The sequence below is a fragment of the Macaca fascicularis genome, chromosome 10, assembly GCF_037993035.2.
Source record: "Macaca fascicularis isolate 582-1 chromosome 10, T2T-MFA8v1.1".
NCBI lineage: Eukaryota > Metazoa > Chordata > Mammalia > Primates > Cercopithecidae > Macaca > Macaca fascicularis.
In genome coordinates, this window is record NC_088384.1 from 107,532,060 (window position 1) to 107,547,386 (window position 15,327).

At 48.8% G+C, this 15,327-nt stretch overlaps 1 protein-coding gene across 10 annotated transcripts in view; it reads right to left on the reverse strand.

Annotated features, from left to right (window-relative positions):
- Window positions 1–15,327, reverse strand: part of NFATC2 (nuclear factor of activated T cells 2) — a 176,596-nt gene that overhangs the window by 44,887 nt on the left and 116,382 nt on the right. For 8 of the 10 annotated variants that reach the window (XM_045363134.3, XM_065523314.2, XM_045363133.3 and 5 more), the window contains exons 7-9: window positions 3,882–3,937; window positions 3,355–3,481; window positions 291–980 (exon numbers count right to left, since the gene is read on the reverse strand). In XM_045363134.3, the coding sequence (XP_045219069.1) occupies window positions 291–980; window positions 3,355–3,481; window positions 3,882–3,937 (873 nt within the window). The remainder of the gene's footprint in view (window positions 1–290; window positions 981–3,354; window positions 3,482–3,881; window positions 3,938–15,327) is intronic. The other 2 variants (XM_074005561.1, XM_074005562.1) reach the window with 1 other exon arrangement.

Genomic DNA, 15,327 nt, shown 5'->3' on the forward strand with positions numbered 1-15,327 from the left:
TGACCCAGGGGATGCCGGGTTGCCCTCATTTGCTTTTTCCATCGGGGTGATTCTGGATGGGGGCATCTAAAATTGTTACTACTTCCCCTCTGCAACTACTGCTGGGAGGTAATTCTTGCACAGAGCTGGGGGTCGCTTGCAGAGTCATATTATTCAACCTCCTTAAATTAAGATGGGGACACTGAGGCCCAAAGAGGTTAAGGAATCTGTAGGCCATGCAGTGAACTTCCTGGGCAGAGATGCTTCAGGGCACCATCCTTACAGGCAGTGACAAAACTCAAGCGTCTTACCATCATCCAAGTAGGTCTGGTCCAAGTTCTGCTCCTGTTTAATGGTCACCCCCGCAGGTAATACTTCCTTTTGGTCACTGACCGGGGGTCCGTTTTTGGCGGCTCTTTGGCTCGTGGCATTCTGCTGCTGAATGACTGTGGGGTAGGAACCCGGGCTCAGCCTCTGACCTTGACTGACCGGGGGCGGGCCAGGCCTGGTGGTGCCTGGTGCGAAATTCTCGCAGTACATGATGTGCTGGAACTCCTGGTGGCTTCCGCAGCGCAGCTGCTGATTGGTGGGTGAGTAGTGGATCACAGGCGAGGCCTGCTGATTGGTCGGAGAGGGGTGGAGCAGGGCGGAGCTCTGGCCCTGGGAGCCGGCGTGCACCAGCACAGAGCGGTGAGCGTCCGCAAGGGACAGTGGGGCGGCCATGAGGGCCGGCTGCTGGTAGCCCAGCAGGCTGGGGCTCAGGCTCTTGCTCCGCTGGTAGAGTACGGCCGCTGGGTTCTGTTGCTGGTAGCGGGCGTCAGGGGATGAGAGCCCCGTGCGGAACTGCTGGCAGGGAGCCATGGTGGCCACGAGGCAGGAGGGGGACTCGGCCACCATCGGGTGCTGGGGGTAGTAAGGCTGGCTCCCCAGGCCTCCATGGGTGGGGCTGCAGATCAGAGTGGGGTCATATTCATCCGTGGGCTCCGTCTTGATGGCTGGGACTGGGAGGAGAAAAGAGCACATAGGGGCACCCATGGCAGTGAGCCACGGATGTGCACGGAGGATTCGTGGACGGTGCTTGGGAACATGGCTTTGGGAGTCCATACGGGTGGGACAAACAGTTGGTCCCCGTTCCTTATCAGCCTTGGACAAAAGGTTCCCCGTGCAATTGTCTTAGGTAGGAAACTTCACCCTGGCAATGAACATCCTGAATTATAGATTTCTCCAATATCTATATTGGAGAAAAGTGGCTGGTAGGTCTGACTCAGCCCTGGGATTTTACAGCCTCTTTCTCCAGGTGACAGCTCGGAGGAGAACGCTTGATTTCAGATGATGCCTCCCACTCTTTCTACCCCAGCAGCTCCTGTCTCCGCTTGCTTTCCTTTCTACTGCTTATCCCCGTCTGACATGTCATAGATGCTTTACCTGCTGATTTATTACCTAAATACGCCCCTCCTCCAAATGTCAGCTCCTCAGAGAGAGGACTTTGGTCTGGTTTTTGATCTTCATGGCCCAAAACAGCACCTGGTACTTAATAGGCACTCAGATATTTTCCAGACAAAGGAATGAGCAAATAGTGACTGTTCCCTTCCTCCGTTTTGTAGCGCTTTGGGGGAATGAGCACTACTGGCTCAAGCCTCAGTTTCCCCATCTGTTACCTGGCAGGAACAATCATACCTACCCCCACGGGATCATTGGGAGGATTAAATAAGATGTGTGTGCAAAGCACTGAGCCCAGTGGCTGGCATACAGTAAGTGCTCAATACTTGCTGTCGCTGCTATTCTCTTACTAGGATCATCCATCATGACTACCACTTGTGTTGTCGCTGTGGCCATTCCTTTCTCCCTGCCAAGCACCAATCACTGAAATCACTCTTTCCCCAGCATCCATACTAAAGCATTACCAATCCCAGGAGTTGAGGAATCAGTTTTCTTTTTACTGGAGTAAATGAATCAGTAACAGGACTGTGACCAAGTCTGCGTGTGCCTGCGTGTGTGTGTGTGTGTGTGTGTGTGTGTGTGTGTGTGTGTGTGTGTGTGTGTGGTGGAGGACCTCCAAGTACTGGGGATTGGAGGAGATAAGGAGACTAGGCAAGGCTGTCTCTAACCACAGAAATTGTCCCTTGAGATGCCATTCAAAGGCCGTCACCTCACTCCCTGGCCCAGCTGGGAGACTGAGATCTCACTCCAGCCATGCTCAGCCAGACAAGAGCCAAGGCCGGGCCACAAATGAGAGGAGAGAGCACAGGAAACATAATTGAGAGCCTGTCTGCTCAAAGGGATTCCTGAGCTGCAGTCTGGAGCCCTCCCAGCGATCTCCCACAGTTTTGGGTCCTGGTGACCTGAACCCTGCCCCTGATAGAGCGTCATGTCAGTCCCAGGACAGCAGTGTCCTCACACGGGTCAACACAAAACTGTGGGCACAAGTCAAGCTCACCAAGGCAAGGCTGCCAGGGCACCCCTCAGTTTAATGCTTCCAGCAGCCCAGAGGCTCCCTGAGAAACTGCCATAGGATGGAAATTATACCCTGGGTGATTGTCTCCAATTATAGGTTTCCAATCTTGGAAGGTAGCTAGCAGGCCTTTCTCAGCCTGGGAAGCTACAGCCTATTTCCCAAGGGAGAGCTCAGAGAAGCATTTTTAAAATGTAAAATTATGCTTCCCCTGGCTGCTCCTGTCCACCTTTTCTGCCGCCACAATCCTAATCCAGCATACCAATAATATCAATATCATCTATGACCTAATCCCCTCTGTTAGAATGGCAGTTCCACATGGACAGGGATTCTTACCCTGTCATGTTCACAGCTGTGTCCACAAGCCAAGAACAGTGCCTGGCACTCAAATATTTTCTGGACAAATGAATGAATGAAAAAATGGTACTCATCACCTTTCTTGGGGTTGTACTTTGTGGGAATAAGACCTCCTGACCCTGTTATCCACCAGTCACTCCATTAGGCCTTAGGGTGATGACCCACATGGGGGGGGTCACATAAAGATTCTGCAGGTTTTAGGGCATAGCCCCTCTATCATGATCAAATCGAAGCCAGGGACAGGAGTCATCCACTTAGCACCCTTCTGTTAAACATGCATACACACACCCTTCTTCTATTCCCCCTTCCCCCAAAGAAAAGTACTAAGGCAGTAAGAGCTAATATCACTGACATCAGCTTCCTTTGCACTGTGCTAAGGATTTACGTGCATTTAATTTCCAGAAACCTTATAAGGAAGATGCTGTCTCACAGATGATGCAACTGAGGCTCAGAGAGGTTGAGTCATCTGGCCAAAGTTACCTGACTAGGAGCAGACTTCAGGAGTCCTGAGCCCCATGCCTTTACCGCCTCTCAATACCAAAGGGGTCGTCAAAGACACTCCTTACCTGGGTGGTAGGTAAAGTGCTGAGGCTGACTTCGTTTTCTCTTCCCATTGATGACGTAGAAGTTCACTTTTACAGGTGTGCGGATGTGCTTGTTCCGATATTCAGGGATCTCAACAAAAAGCATGTTCTGGAAGGAAGGAGTTGTCATGAACTTAACTGCAATCATGCCTCAGTTCCTACCCAGACCCTGAGTGCATCCCGGCAGCCCGCTGTCTAATGGGTGTTTTGATGTGCCTTTCATAGGTTTCCAGTGGAAATTTAATTTCCGGGGAATTTAACTTCTCAGCAGCAGCAAAGAAAAATACTCCATCAAAATATAATAAGGTGTCACAGTTATAAATCAGAGAGCGTGGTGCTCAATAAATGTTGAATTCACTCATTAATATGCACATATTGAGTACCTGTTAGGTCTAAAGCTCTGGGGAACACTGATGAAGGAAGGAAGGAAAGGAAAGAGCATGAAGGAGGGAAACGTGAGGGGGACTGAGACACTCAGCTGCCTGACAGTCAGTGCGTCACGTGCTTACGGGCTGGCTCTTGTCCTTATCCACCGTGGCTTCCATCTCCCAGATTTGTTGCCCATCTAGAAAAATTCAAAAATGACAGACTTTGAAGGAACTATTAGAAACCAAAGATTTAAGACAAAAACTCACCAACTTCTGTTTATCTTAGCTTACGTATTATGTCATTTCAGTGAGGTGTGTATGCGTCAATATGTGCACGTGTGTGTATATATGTATTTATACATATGAATATTTCCTTTTTCCAAAAGGAAGACATGGTGTCAATAGAAAACAAGGCAACATCGTCCTAAGTAAATTAAGGCAGGAACAGAAAACTCAACACCACATGTTCTCATTTATAAGTGAGAGCTCAGCATGGGGTATATATACATGGACATGAAGATGGGAACAGCAGATATTGAGGACTAATGGAGGTGGGAGACAGGGACCAGGGCGGGGACCAGCGATCTACCAGTTGGGTACTGTGTTCACTGCCTGAGTGACAGCTCATTCATACCCAAACCTCAGTGTCATGTAATATACCCATGTAATAAACCACATGTACTTCCCAAATCTAAAATAAAAGTTGAAGTTATATTTTTAAAAATTAAAACATAAAATAATGTTGATAGCCAAAAAGAAACAGGGCAACAACAGAAAACAAGAAAAAAAAAGAAACTGTCCAGAATCCTATTATCATTTTTTTCTCCATATCTGAATGTCCATATTTCTTTCTTTAAAAAAAAAAAAAAAAAAGCATTATTAAGGGCTGGGCATGGTGGCTTATGCCTGTAATCCAAGCACTTTGGGAGGTCAAGGCAGATGGATCCCTTGAGACTAGGAGTTTGAGATCAGCCTGGCCAGCATGGTGAAACCCCATCTCTACTAAAAATAAAAATACAAAAATTTGCCAGGTATGGTGGCATATGCCTGTAATCCCAGCTACTTGGGAGGCTGAGGCAGGAGAATTGCCTGAACCCAGGAGGCGGACATTGCAGCAAACCAAGATCGCACCACTGCACTCCAGCCTGGGCAACAGAGTGAGAACTCATCTCAAAACAAGTAAATAACTAAATAATTTTTTAAAGCATTGTTATATGTTATACTTTATTATATGCCGAAGCTGTTAAAGAAGCACCATGACAGGTCCCTGACTGTCCCAGACATGCCTTCTTGGTGGTCTGAGAACACAGGCTTAAAGATGCAGCCCCAAGTCATGAGAGAAGCCAGTGACTTCAGTGGTGTCCTGGCTCATGAGTCACTCTTGAGCAGAAAGACAGGGGCTCACCCTCCACCTGTCCTCAGCAGACAGCCTGGATCTCATGTCAGTCCTAACAACTGATGAAGAGGTTTTGCTCAGTAAACTCTCCTGTCCAGAAGCAGAACACTACTTCCCCAGTTTGGGTCCAAGAAGTTGGGCCAAAAAAAAAAAAAAAAAACCTCTGCATTTGCAAATAATTGATTTCTCTTGCTGACCACCTATACTGGTCATGGGGTAGTTTTCAGCTGAAACAAATCATTTCAACAAGTATTTCCAGGATGTTTTGTGGAACCCTGGTTCTGAAGGATATTAAATAGTTTTATGAGAAGTGGGAAAAATTCTACATGCTAATAAGCATTTGGAAACTGCTGGGTCAAAGTCGAATGGCTTTCTTCACTGCAGGACTTCTCAGAGGCTTTAACATGTTGCTGTGCAGAGTTGAACCCCTCCCTACTTTTAAGCAGAACTATTCGCATCTTCTGTGATTGCTGAGGTTTGAACCCATAGAGTCTTGGCTCTTAAGATTCACCCAATGAAATCTGGGTTTCAAGCATTACTTAAACATACTCCCAGCCCCTCCCCCATGAAAAATTAACATAAAGTCTTGTGATTGCTCTCTAGATGATCTTAACAAGGAACAAGCAATGAACACACTAGAGCCCTTTGTAACAATTAAGTCTGTAAGTCCTGACCTTACAGCGCAATCCCTGAAATGACTCAGCAAAACATGGGCTATGTTACAAGGGAAGAGAACAGGTGGTTCATGTACTGACTCTCACTCTAGTGTTCCTTGGTCCCTGCCGAAGGGACCAAGTCATATTCATCACCATCTCCCCAACACTCGCAAATGCCTAATCAGCATCTCATGAGTGAACAGACAGAAGTGTCACTGGCTCCAACGGCTGCTGGTGAGGCCAAGGAAAAGCCAGAGGCTAACATCAGACATGCCCCCTGTTTTCTCAGACAACTGAGCAGGCATGTCTGATGCTCAAAAGGAAGCAAGGGAAGATCGCCGGATGGACATCGAGGAATTGGAAGCAAAGTCATCAAGACCTGAGTCCTTTCAGTGTGCAAAGTCCTGTATAGAACTGGTCAGGACAATCCTCATTTCTTTGTCAAAGACAGGTCAAAGACCACCCAACAGAGACACATGTCCCCTTTTCAGGTAGAGGTCACCACCAGGAGCGTGACTGTACAGACCAGACTAGGGTCTTCATCAAAAAGTGTGTTTTCATCCACAACTGCAAAGTGAGCTTGAAGCCTGAAGATTGAGTAAGAAATGAACAGAGGAAATGGTAACATGTTGATGTTTGGTTTGTCACCCACTCCCATAGCCTCTCCTTGCCTGAACTGAATTATTGAATTTTGCCACCAACAGTATCATTTCTTTTTCCACTTATATGAGCTTGCTTTGGAAAAAAAAAAAAAAAAAGGATCATTTTCAGAAGTTCATAATGGGGAGGAAAGGGAGAAAATAGTACCTGGAAATGTGGTCAGTAAGTATTAAGTAGGACCCATGAAGCTTCCATTCCCAGCTCTCTTCCTAGGCTCACACCAATAGCGGCAGATGAAACAGAAAATACAAAATGGCGGTGCAACGAAAAGGGCGTCACCAAGAGGAGAGTTCTCGTGGACTGTCCTCTCCGGGTCAAGGGACGCAACACGAAGAAGACCTTTTCCTACCTCTGGTGAGTGTACATGGCAGACAAAACTGCACCCACTGACAGCCACAGAATTCCAGCACACAGGTTCCTGAGAGTACCCTTAGAAACTAGCCAGCCCCACACCGGCAGATGAGGAAACTGAGGCCCAGAGAAGCAAGGGGGCTGTGCAAAGACCCACAGTAGTTATTAAATCACAGCCTTTAAGCAACAACTGACATAATCTAATAACGAAGGAGATGGCTTCAAAGACAGGTCAAGGTTGTTACACGAGAGAAGCTCACCAGATCACTGCGAGGCTAGAAGGTTACTGGGAGGCTGGAGAAATATTTCATGGGGGTGGGATCTTTGTAGGGTCACTTACCACAAAGATTCATGCAGATGCAGATCTCAAGCCCTTCCCTGCTTTGCTGTGCCCTCAGGATACCGTGGAAGCTTCACTGTGGCCCTCAAGGCCCTGCACAACCCGGCTCCTACCCTCATTCCAGCCTCTCCAGGCACTGTTCTTACCCAACTCTTCTGAGTGCTCACTACATGCCTGGCATCACTCTAAGCACCTCATACACACAGGCTTGTCTCATCTGTACAGCACCCGTAGGAGGCAGGTCTCCTCACCCCATTTTATAGGGGAAGACATCAGGCACAGAGAGGCGAGAGCACAGGCCAAGGTCACACAGCCAGACCCTGTGGGGAAGCCGGACTGGAACCCAGGCAGCCTGGCTTCAGAGTCAGTGCTCCTCGTGCAGTTTCAGATCCCTGTGCCTTGCAGCTCCTCCGCCTAGTTCCCCTCCTCTGAGCTCCAGCCACAGCAACCAGCCCTTCCTCGGGACGCCCCACAGTGAGGCGGTGAGCCGCCACATCCCACAGCCTCCCAGAGCCCGGTAAGTGTGGCTCAGGGAAAGATGTCCATGGCAGGCAGGGGGGAAGTCCTGCCCTCTCCAGTGTTCTCTGCCAGGCCTTCCACAACACACTGACTGGAACCCTGAGCCTTCGTGGGCATGTCCTGCAGCCACAAGCAATTTCTGTCACCCCAGCGCTCTGCCATTTTACTCCTGTGTACCCCAAATTTCGGAGCAGACACACCCGGCTTCAAATCCCTGACTACCCCCAATGATTTGTGAGACCTTAGACATGACACGATCTCTCTCCCTGCCTCTTATCCAACATATGGAGATAATTATAGTACCCATAACTTATGGGGTCATTCTGAAGATTAAATATGGTAACAGGCCCAAGCAGGGTATTATATAAATGTTCGGGGCCGGGTGCGGTGGCTCACACCTGTGATCCCAGCACTTTGGGAGGCTGAGGCGCGTGGATCACCCGAGGTCAAGAGTTCGAGACTAGCCTGGCCAACACGGTAAAACCCTGTCTCTACTAAAAATACAAAAAAGTAGTCGGCGTGGTGGCGTGCGCCTGTAATCCCAGTTACTCGGGGAGCTGAGGCAGGAGAATCTCTTGAACTCGGAGATGGAGGTTGCAGTGAGCTGAGATCGTGCCATTGCACTCCAGCCTGGGCAACAAGAGAGAAACTCCATCTCAAAAAAAAAAAAAAGTTCAACAGACATGGGTTACGGTTATTACAGCTAGTGGCAAGAGAGTATTTCAACACTGTCTTCTTTATCATTTGTCGCATATATTCCACAATGTTAATACTGAGAAAAACACAAGCATTTTAAAATGAGAAAATCATCAACATTTTCCAACTGCATTTTCTGCTTGCAATACTTCTGCCTACGGGTTTGGACTGGAGGGAATTTATGAAGCGACGAAGTCTATTAAGTGAGACTGCAGCACGGTGCCTGATTTTCCTTTGCTTTCCAAAGTGGGTCTTTTCACCATTAACTTTAAAAACACACACACAGAGAAAAAGACCTCACAGGAATAAGAAATCAAAACTTAAACCATGAGCCAAGGGCCTATCTTCTTTCTTTTGCACCCTTTTAGTACCAGAAGCTCCAAGGGCAGCCCAGGAATCTGGCCTGACCTGTACTCCCTCATGGAGGGGCTGCACTCAGTTCTGGACAAACAAGTCCCCAACAGGAAGTGAAAACCCACATCCATCGTCCTTCTCGATTTTATGCAGCATGTGGAAGACACACTCCAGGAGGCTGGCCTCTAAGGGAAGCGCGCGGTTTGCGAGGCACCTCGGGGTCATTTTCCCGGGCTCCTCTTTCCCGCTCCACCCTGCATCCACAGGTGCACAAGTCCTAGGGTTTCGCCTGGAGAACCCACTAATCCCAACCTCCGAATTGCACTCCCATGGGGCAGTGGAATTCAGAACAAATGCTGATGGGGCCAGGTGTGGGGGCTCAGGCCTGTAATCCCAGCACTTTGGGAGGCCAAGGCGAGTGGATCACTTGAGATCAGGAGTTCAAGACCAGCCTGGCCAACATGGCGAAACCCCATCTCTACTACAAATACGAAAATTAGCCAGGCGTGGTGGTGGGCACTTGTAATCCCAGCTACTCAGGAGGCTGAGGCAGGAGAATCACTTGAACCCAGGAGGCAGAGGTTGCAGTGAGCCGAGACGGCACCACAGCACTCCAGCCTGGGCAACAGAGCCAGACTCTATCTCAAAAATAAAAAATAAACGCTGATGGAGTGTTCTCAGCCTGATGTCACTCTGTCCAGGTTCAAGTTCTGTCCTCATAGTTTACTCGCTGTGTGGCCTTCGAGTGGCAGCTCTTTGTGCCTCAGTTTCCTCATAAGCAAAAATGATAAAGTTTGGCCAGGTTCAGTGGCTCATGCCTGTAATCCCAGCACTTTGGGAGGAGGCGGGTGGACCATCTGAGGTCAGGAGTTTGAGACCTGCCCGACCAACATGGTGAAACCCCGTCTCTACTAAAAATACAAAAAATTAGCTGGGCATGGTGGCGGGTGCCTGTAATCCCAGCTACTTGGGAGGCTGAGGCAGGAGAATTGCTTGAACCCGGGAGGTGGAAGTTGCGGTGAGCCAAGATCACACAATTGCACTCCAGCCTGGGCAACAAGAGCAAAACTCCATCTCAAAAAAAAAAAAAAAAATTAAGGTTAATCTTACTGACCTCAAGGAGATGTGACGAGAATTAAAATAGACAGTGTATGTGAAATGCTTAATAAAATTCCCAGCCCATAGTTAATGCTGCTATCAGTACTATGATTTTAGAACCTGGAGTCTTGCATGTTCTGATTCCAGTAAAAAAGAATTGAAGGGTCATCCTGACTCAAGTACTTTGGTGGGTACTGAAGTTTTTTGCTTCATTTCATTGCATTAAATTCCTCATTGCAAATAAATAAAATGGCCATAGAAAGTATTTATTGGTAGGAGACTGGTTGAATTAATTATGGGCCATCTGTAATTAGTATGGAAAATCAGTAGAAGAGCACTGGGCATCGCTTAGAGTAAGGTAGATCTGTGTTTTCTAACCTGGAAATATGATCCTGTTCTATTAAAAAGCAGATTTTGCTGGGCATGGTGGGTCACGCCTGTAATCCCAGCACTTTGGGAGGCTGAGGTGGGCAGATCATTTGAGGTCAGGAGTTTGAGACCAGCTTGGTCAACATGGTGAAATCCTGTCTCTACTAAAAATACAAAAATTAGCTGGGTGTGGTGGCGCGTTCCTGTAATCCCAGCTACCCAGGAGGCTGAGGCAGGAGAATCGCTTGAATCCGGGAGCTGGAGGTTGCAGTAAGCCGAGATCACGCCATTGCACTCCAGCCTGGGCGACAAAGTGAGACTCTGCCTCAAAAAAATAATAAAATAAAATAAAAAGCAGATTTTTAAAAAATGCTGCAGATCAGTATGTACAGCATGATGGCCCATAATTAATTCAACCATTGTCCTACCAATAAATACTTTCTATGGCCATTTTATTTATTTGCAATGAAGAATTTAATGCAATGAAAAGAAGCAAAAACCTTCAGTACCCACCAAAGTACTTGGGTCAGGATGGCCCTTCAATTCTTTTCTACTTTGTGAGTCTATTCATAAGTCTACTTAAACTTTGAAAGCCTGTGCCCCAAGCTACTCATATGGTTGTACCGCCGGGGCTGGGCCTGAATGGTGAGGTGAGACCTTCATGCCTTTCTTCACTGATTCAAGAAACATGCAGCATCATGGTCACTTTAATTTGCTTACGTTTTTATTATTTTAAAACAAAGATATTTTTCCCCTTAAGGAAAAGGCACATTGCAACTGCCTGTTGACCTTCCTGTCTCTTGGGAGCTCTCCGGGGCCACAGCCTGAGAGGGAGGCTGGGCATGGACCATCAGCTCTGACTGAGCTCTAGCACAGCTCTACCTCAGGCCATGAGATGGGCCACGCATGCCTTCCAGCCCTCCAGGGAGCCCCAGACAGGGAGGCAGGGCGGGACATTCCACCCAGGCTCAAGAGAGACATGGACTCAGGGTTGCTTATGTCTACTGAGGTGGGGACCCAGCCTCTCTACCCAGCTTTCCTCCTCTGACTCCGTTAGACACACTGACCTTCTCTTTCCCTCCAACAGCCATACCTGCCTATCTCCAGGCCTTGGAACTTGCTGTTTCCGTCTCTCAAGATGCTTTTCTTCAGATCTCCTGTGACCATCCCCTTCCCATCCTTCAGGTCCAGCTCACGGAGACCTCCCCTCATCCCAAACCATCCCCCTATAACTTTCTCTTCCAGCCTGACATCATTTTAGCTACCTATTGGTTTGCTATCTCCACCCAGCCCCAGGCTGTGAGTTCCCCCAGAGCAGAGCTATAGCTATCTCATTCTCTGCTTTATCCTCAGCTCTACAGCATCTGGCACATAATAGCTGCTCAATTAATACTGGCTGAATAAACAAACAAATTGATCTCAGGATCCTCCAGTGTGCACCCCACAGCCAGAGTCCAGGAAACATCTGACCACTGACCTCTCCAGCCACAGGACCCTGCAAGGAGGAATCACCAAGCCCTTATTATGGTGTCTTTTGTGGGGATCAGCTGATGAGGAAGGAGCTGGGAATATGGGTGCAGACAAGGAATCAAACACAATCAGAGCAACTAGGCCCAGACACCATTCCCAGTGCCATTGACCAGGAGTTCTGTATAATCCACCTCCCAACCCACACCTTGGGTCTGGGACTCTGGGCAGACCTACCCCCTTGGAACAGGACTGAGAAGACCAAGTGTGCTTCTACCACTCTGGGATGAGATGAAATAAAGGACTTTGGTCTCTTGAGCAGATGTTCAGGCAAAATTCTCCCATCCAAAATTAACAAGGACTGGCAGCCAGTGTGAAAACGGCCCTTCCAAGTCTTAGTCAGAGGTGAAGAGAAAGGAGCCAACCACTTTGTGCAAAGGGGTTAGGTCTAGAGAAGACTGAGCACAACTCTGCAAGTTAAAAAAAAAAAAAAAATGGGGTGGGAGGATGGCTAAAGTAACATCATAGCCTTTTTTGTTGTGTTTGTTGGGTTTTGAAACAGGGTCTCGCTCCATTGCCCAGGCAGGAGTCCATGGCACTATCTCAGCTCACTGCAACCTCCACCTCCCAGGTTCAAGAGATTCTCCTGCCTCAGCCTCCCAAGTAGCTGGGATTACAGGCACATGCCACCACGCCCAGCTAATTTTTGTATTTCAAGTAGAGATGTAGTTTCACCATGTTGGCCAGGCTGGTCTCGAACTCCTGACCTCAGGTGATTCGCCCACCTCAGCCTCCCAAAGTGCTGGGATTACAGGCATGAGCCACCATGCCCAGCTGACATTATAGCCTTTGCTTTAACTTCACTGCAGAGTCAACTCCAGAAGAAAACCCCTACTAGATGCAAGAAGAATGGGCATCGCTCACCAGCCCATTTGCTGATGTATGGCCCCTATACTTTGGTTGGTTTCCTGGTTTCTCTTTGCTGGCAATTCTTTAACCCTGCGATGGAACAAAGCAGCCAGGAAGCAGTAGGGTTGGCCGTGGGTTGGGGCTGGAGTCTTAGCAGTCAGCCTGGAGGAGCTGTGGGCTCGTGTCAGCACTCCAGGAGAAATGAGCAAGCTTTTGGGAGGAGGAAGGCAAATCCGTCCTCACCCGGGCTGTGAGCATGCCATTGGGCTCAAGGCAAACGGGGAGGAAATCAAAGTGTCAGTTCATGTTAGGAAACCGTGCGTGATGCTTCCCAGTCCTGGCCCTGCTTTTAAAAATTAGCCAAATAAAAATGGTTGAAGTCATTTCAGTCTGCTCTTTATGACTGCTAACTAGCAGAAAAACGTGTCCTCCCTGGAAGCATGGGCTTAATGAGCCCAGCAGACGGGGGTGGGGTGGGGGAGGTTCAGGAATGGCCCCCCTAGCTCAGCATTTCAGCTGCCCAACACGGTAACACTGCCCAAATGGATTTACTGAGATCTGGAAAGGAAGTCCCTTGATTCCCAAGTCTGCCCCACTACTTCCTTGGTGGGCTTGGCCCCCAACCATCCCCCACCGGGACAACCGGACCGGCTGCTCACTCACCTCCCAGCTTCTCTGAGTGCTGCCCCCCACCAAGTCCACTGTTCACACAGATGGCCAGAGCACTCTTAAACATCAACCGGACCATGCCACACCCCTGCTCAAAAACCTCCAACAACTACCTGTGGCTTTGGGAATGCAATCCAAACTCCTTGCCATGTCTGCAGGGCCCAGCCGGGTCTGTCCCCCGCAGCACCTCTCCAGGCTCAGCTCTCACTCTCATGATGCACCGGCCGCCTGGGCCTGCTTCCCATTCCTCAAATGCCCTAAGCTCATCTCCACGCTGGGGCCTTGGCACTGGGCGGTTCCTTTGGCCTGGGACACTCTCCCAGCAGTCCTTGTGGCTCTCTCTTTCCCACCTTCAGGGGTCTGCTCAAAGCCATCTCCTCCAGGAAGACCTCCCTGACCCCTCTCTATCCAGGGTTACCAGATTTAACCAATAAAAATACAGGATGTTCAGTTAAACTTGGATTTCAGAAAACAACGAACACCTTTTTACGTCCCAAACTCCTTACCATTGTATAGAACATACTTTTACTAAAGAAGCTCACTGTTTGGGATTCAAATTTAACTGCATATCCTATATTTCCCCCCTAACTCCACACCCTTTTCTCTCTTGGGCCTGTGACCTGGCTTCCCTGGCTTCATAGCATTTTCCCCATCTGAAAGTGTCCTGCGTATAAACAAGTTTCAGACTGTCCACCCCCAAGGGCAGAGACCTCACCTGCCACGCGTCACCTGTGCCTGGCATGGCACTGCACATAGTAGGTGCTCAATAAACACCTGGGAAATGAACACGGAAGCACCAGGGGCTGAGTGAGTCGAGCGAGGCTGAAAGGGCACGCTTGGATGCTCAGTCAAGGTTAATCTTACATAAAGGCTGGATTTCAGCTCCTCCCCTGTCCCACCCTAGACGTGACTCTTCTCGGCCCTAAGCTGTCATCTATGGATGATCCCCACACATTTCAGACAGCCAGCTACTCTGGGAACCAGGAAGTTGGGGTTTCAGGCCCAGCCCTCCACTGACGAACTCCGTCATCTCAAAGAAGTCTGAAGACCACACTGTGTGACTCAGCTTCCCCATCTGTAAAATGGGGAAGGCGAGGAAGCAGACCATTAGTTACACTCCCTCCAGCTGCCACGCTATGACTCCAGGAGTCTGATGGCTCCAGGGTAAGGACAGGAGAGAAATTCGCCTCTCCAGGAAGGACTCTTCTCCCAGACAAGAAACCAGCATGGCCCTGCCCTCTGAACCCTGTGTGAAGTCAACCGGGCTCCCAGAGTGCAGGTAGAAGGGCAGCTGATGTTTTCTGAGCACCTACTATGTGCCCGACACTTTCGGTTCCTTGATCTCCTTCTATTGCTAAAACACCACCAACCCCATCTTAGAGATGGGAAAACTGAGTCCCAAGGTACATAGTGTGAGGCCAATCCAGGCTTCAGGTCAAGTCTGCTGGGTGATGCAAAATCCAGCCTTTGAAGTGGGAATTACACAAAGGTCTTTGGCACCAGGAACAATTTCTGATGGTGGAAGCGCTTAGACACAACGAGTTTTCTCACTAAAAACTCATTTCTCTGTGGCCTCTTTGAAATAGATGCAAACGGAATGAACTGCAGGATTCTTGGACTTAAAAGCCTGTTCTTCAATGCAGGGGACCAAGTTTAGGCAAATATTTAGCTCCCTGAAAACGAGACCATTTTCTCTATCTCCAGGGCAGCTTCGGAGCTGCAATCTGGATTGCATCTTTGGAGAACAGCTTCGTGCCCCAGCAAAGCTGTGGGTAAGAGATGGGTCCAGCCCAGGGGGCCACTGACACCAGGGACATGAGTCACTGAGGGCAAAGGTCCGGAGAGCCTTAGTCATGCCCCAGCCCTGCCTGAAGTCTGACATTTCTCAGAGGGAAACCCCATGTGGAGAGACTCCCATACCAGGTCTATTGTTTGAGAAAACACCACGCCGGGTACAACCGAACCCAGGGAGAGAAACAGGTGGGAAGAGCAGGTGTCTGCTCTAAGATGGTTCCGATTGTTCCAGGGCACTAATTCATGGAAAAAATACTTAATTTAGCAAAAAAAAAAAAAAAAAAAAAAATTATTTTAAGCACATGCATT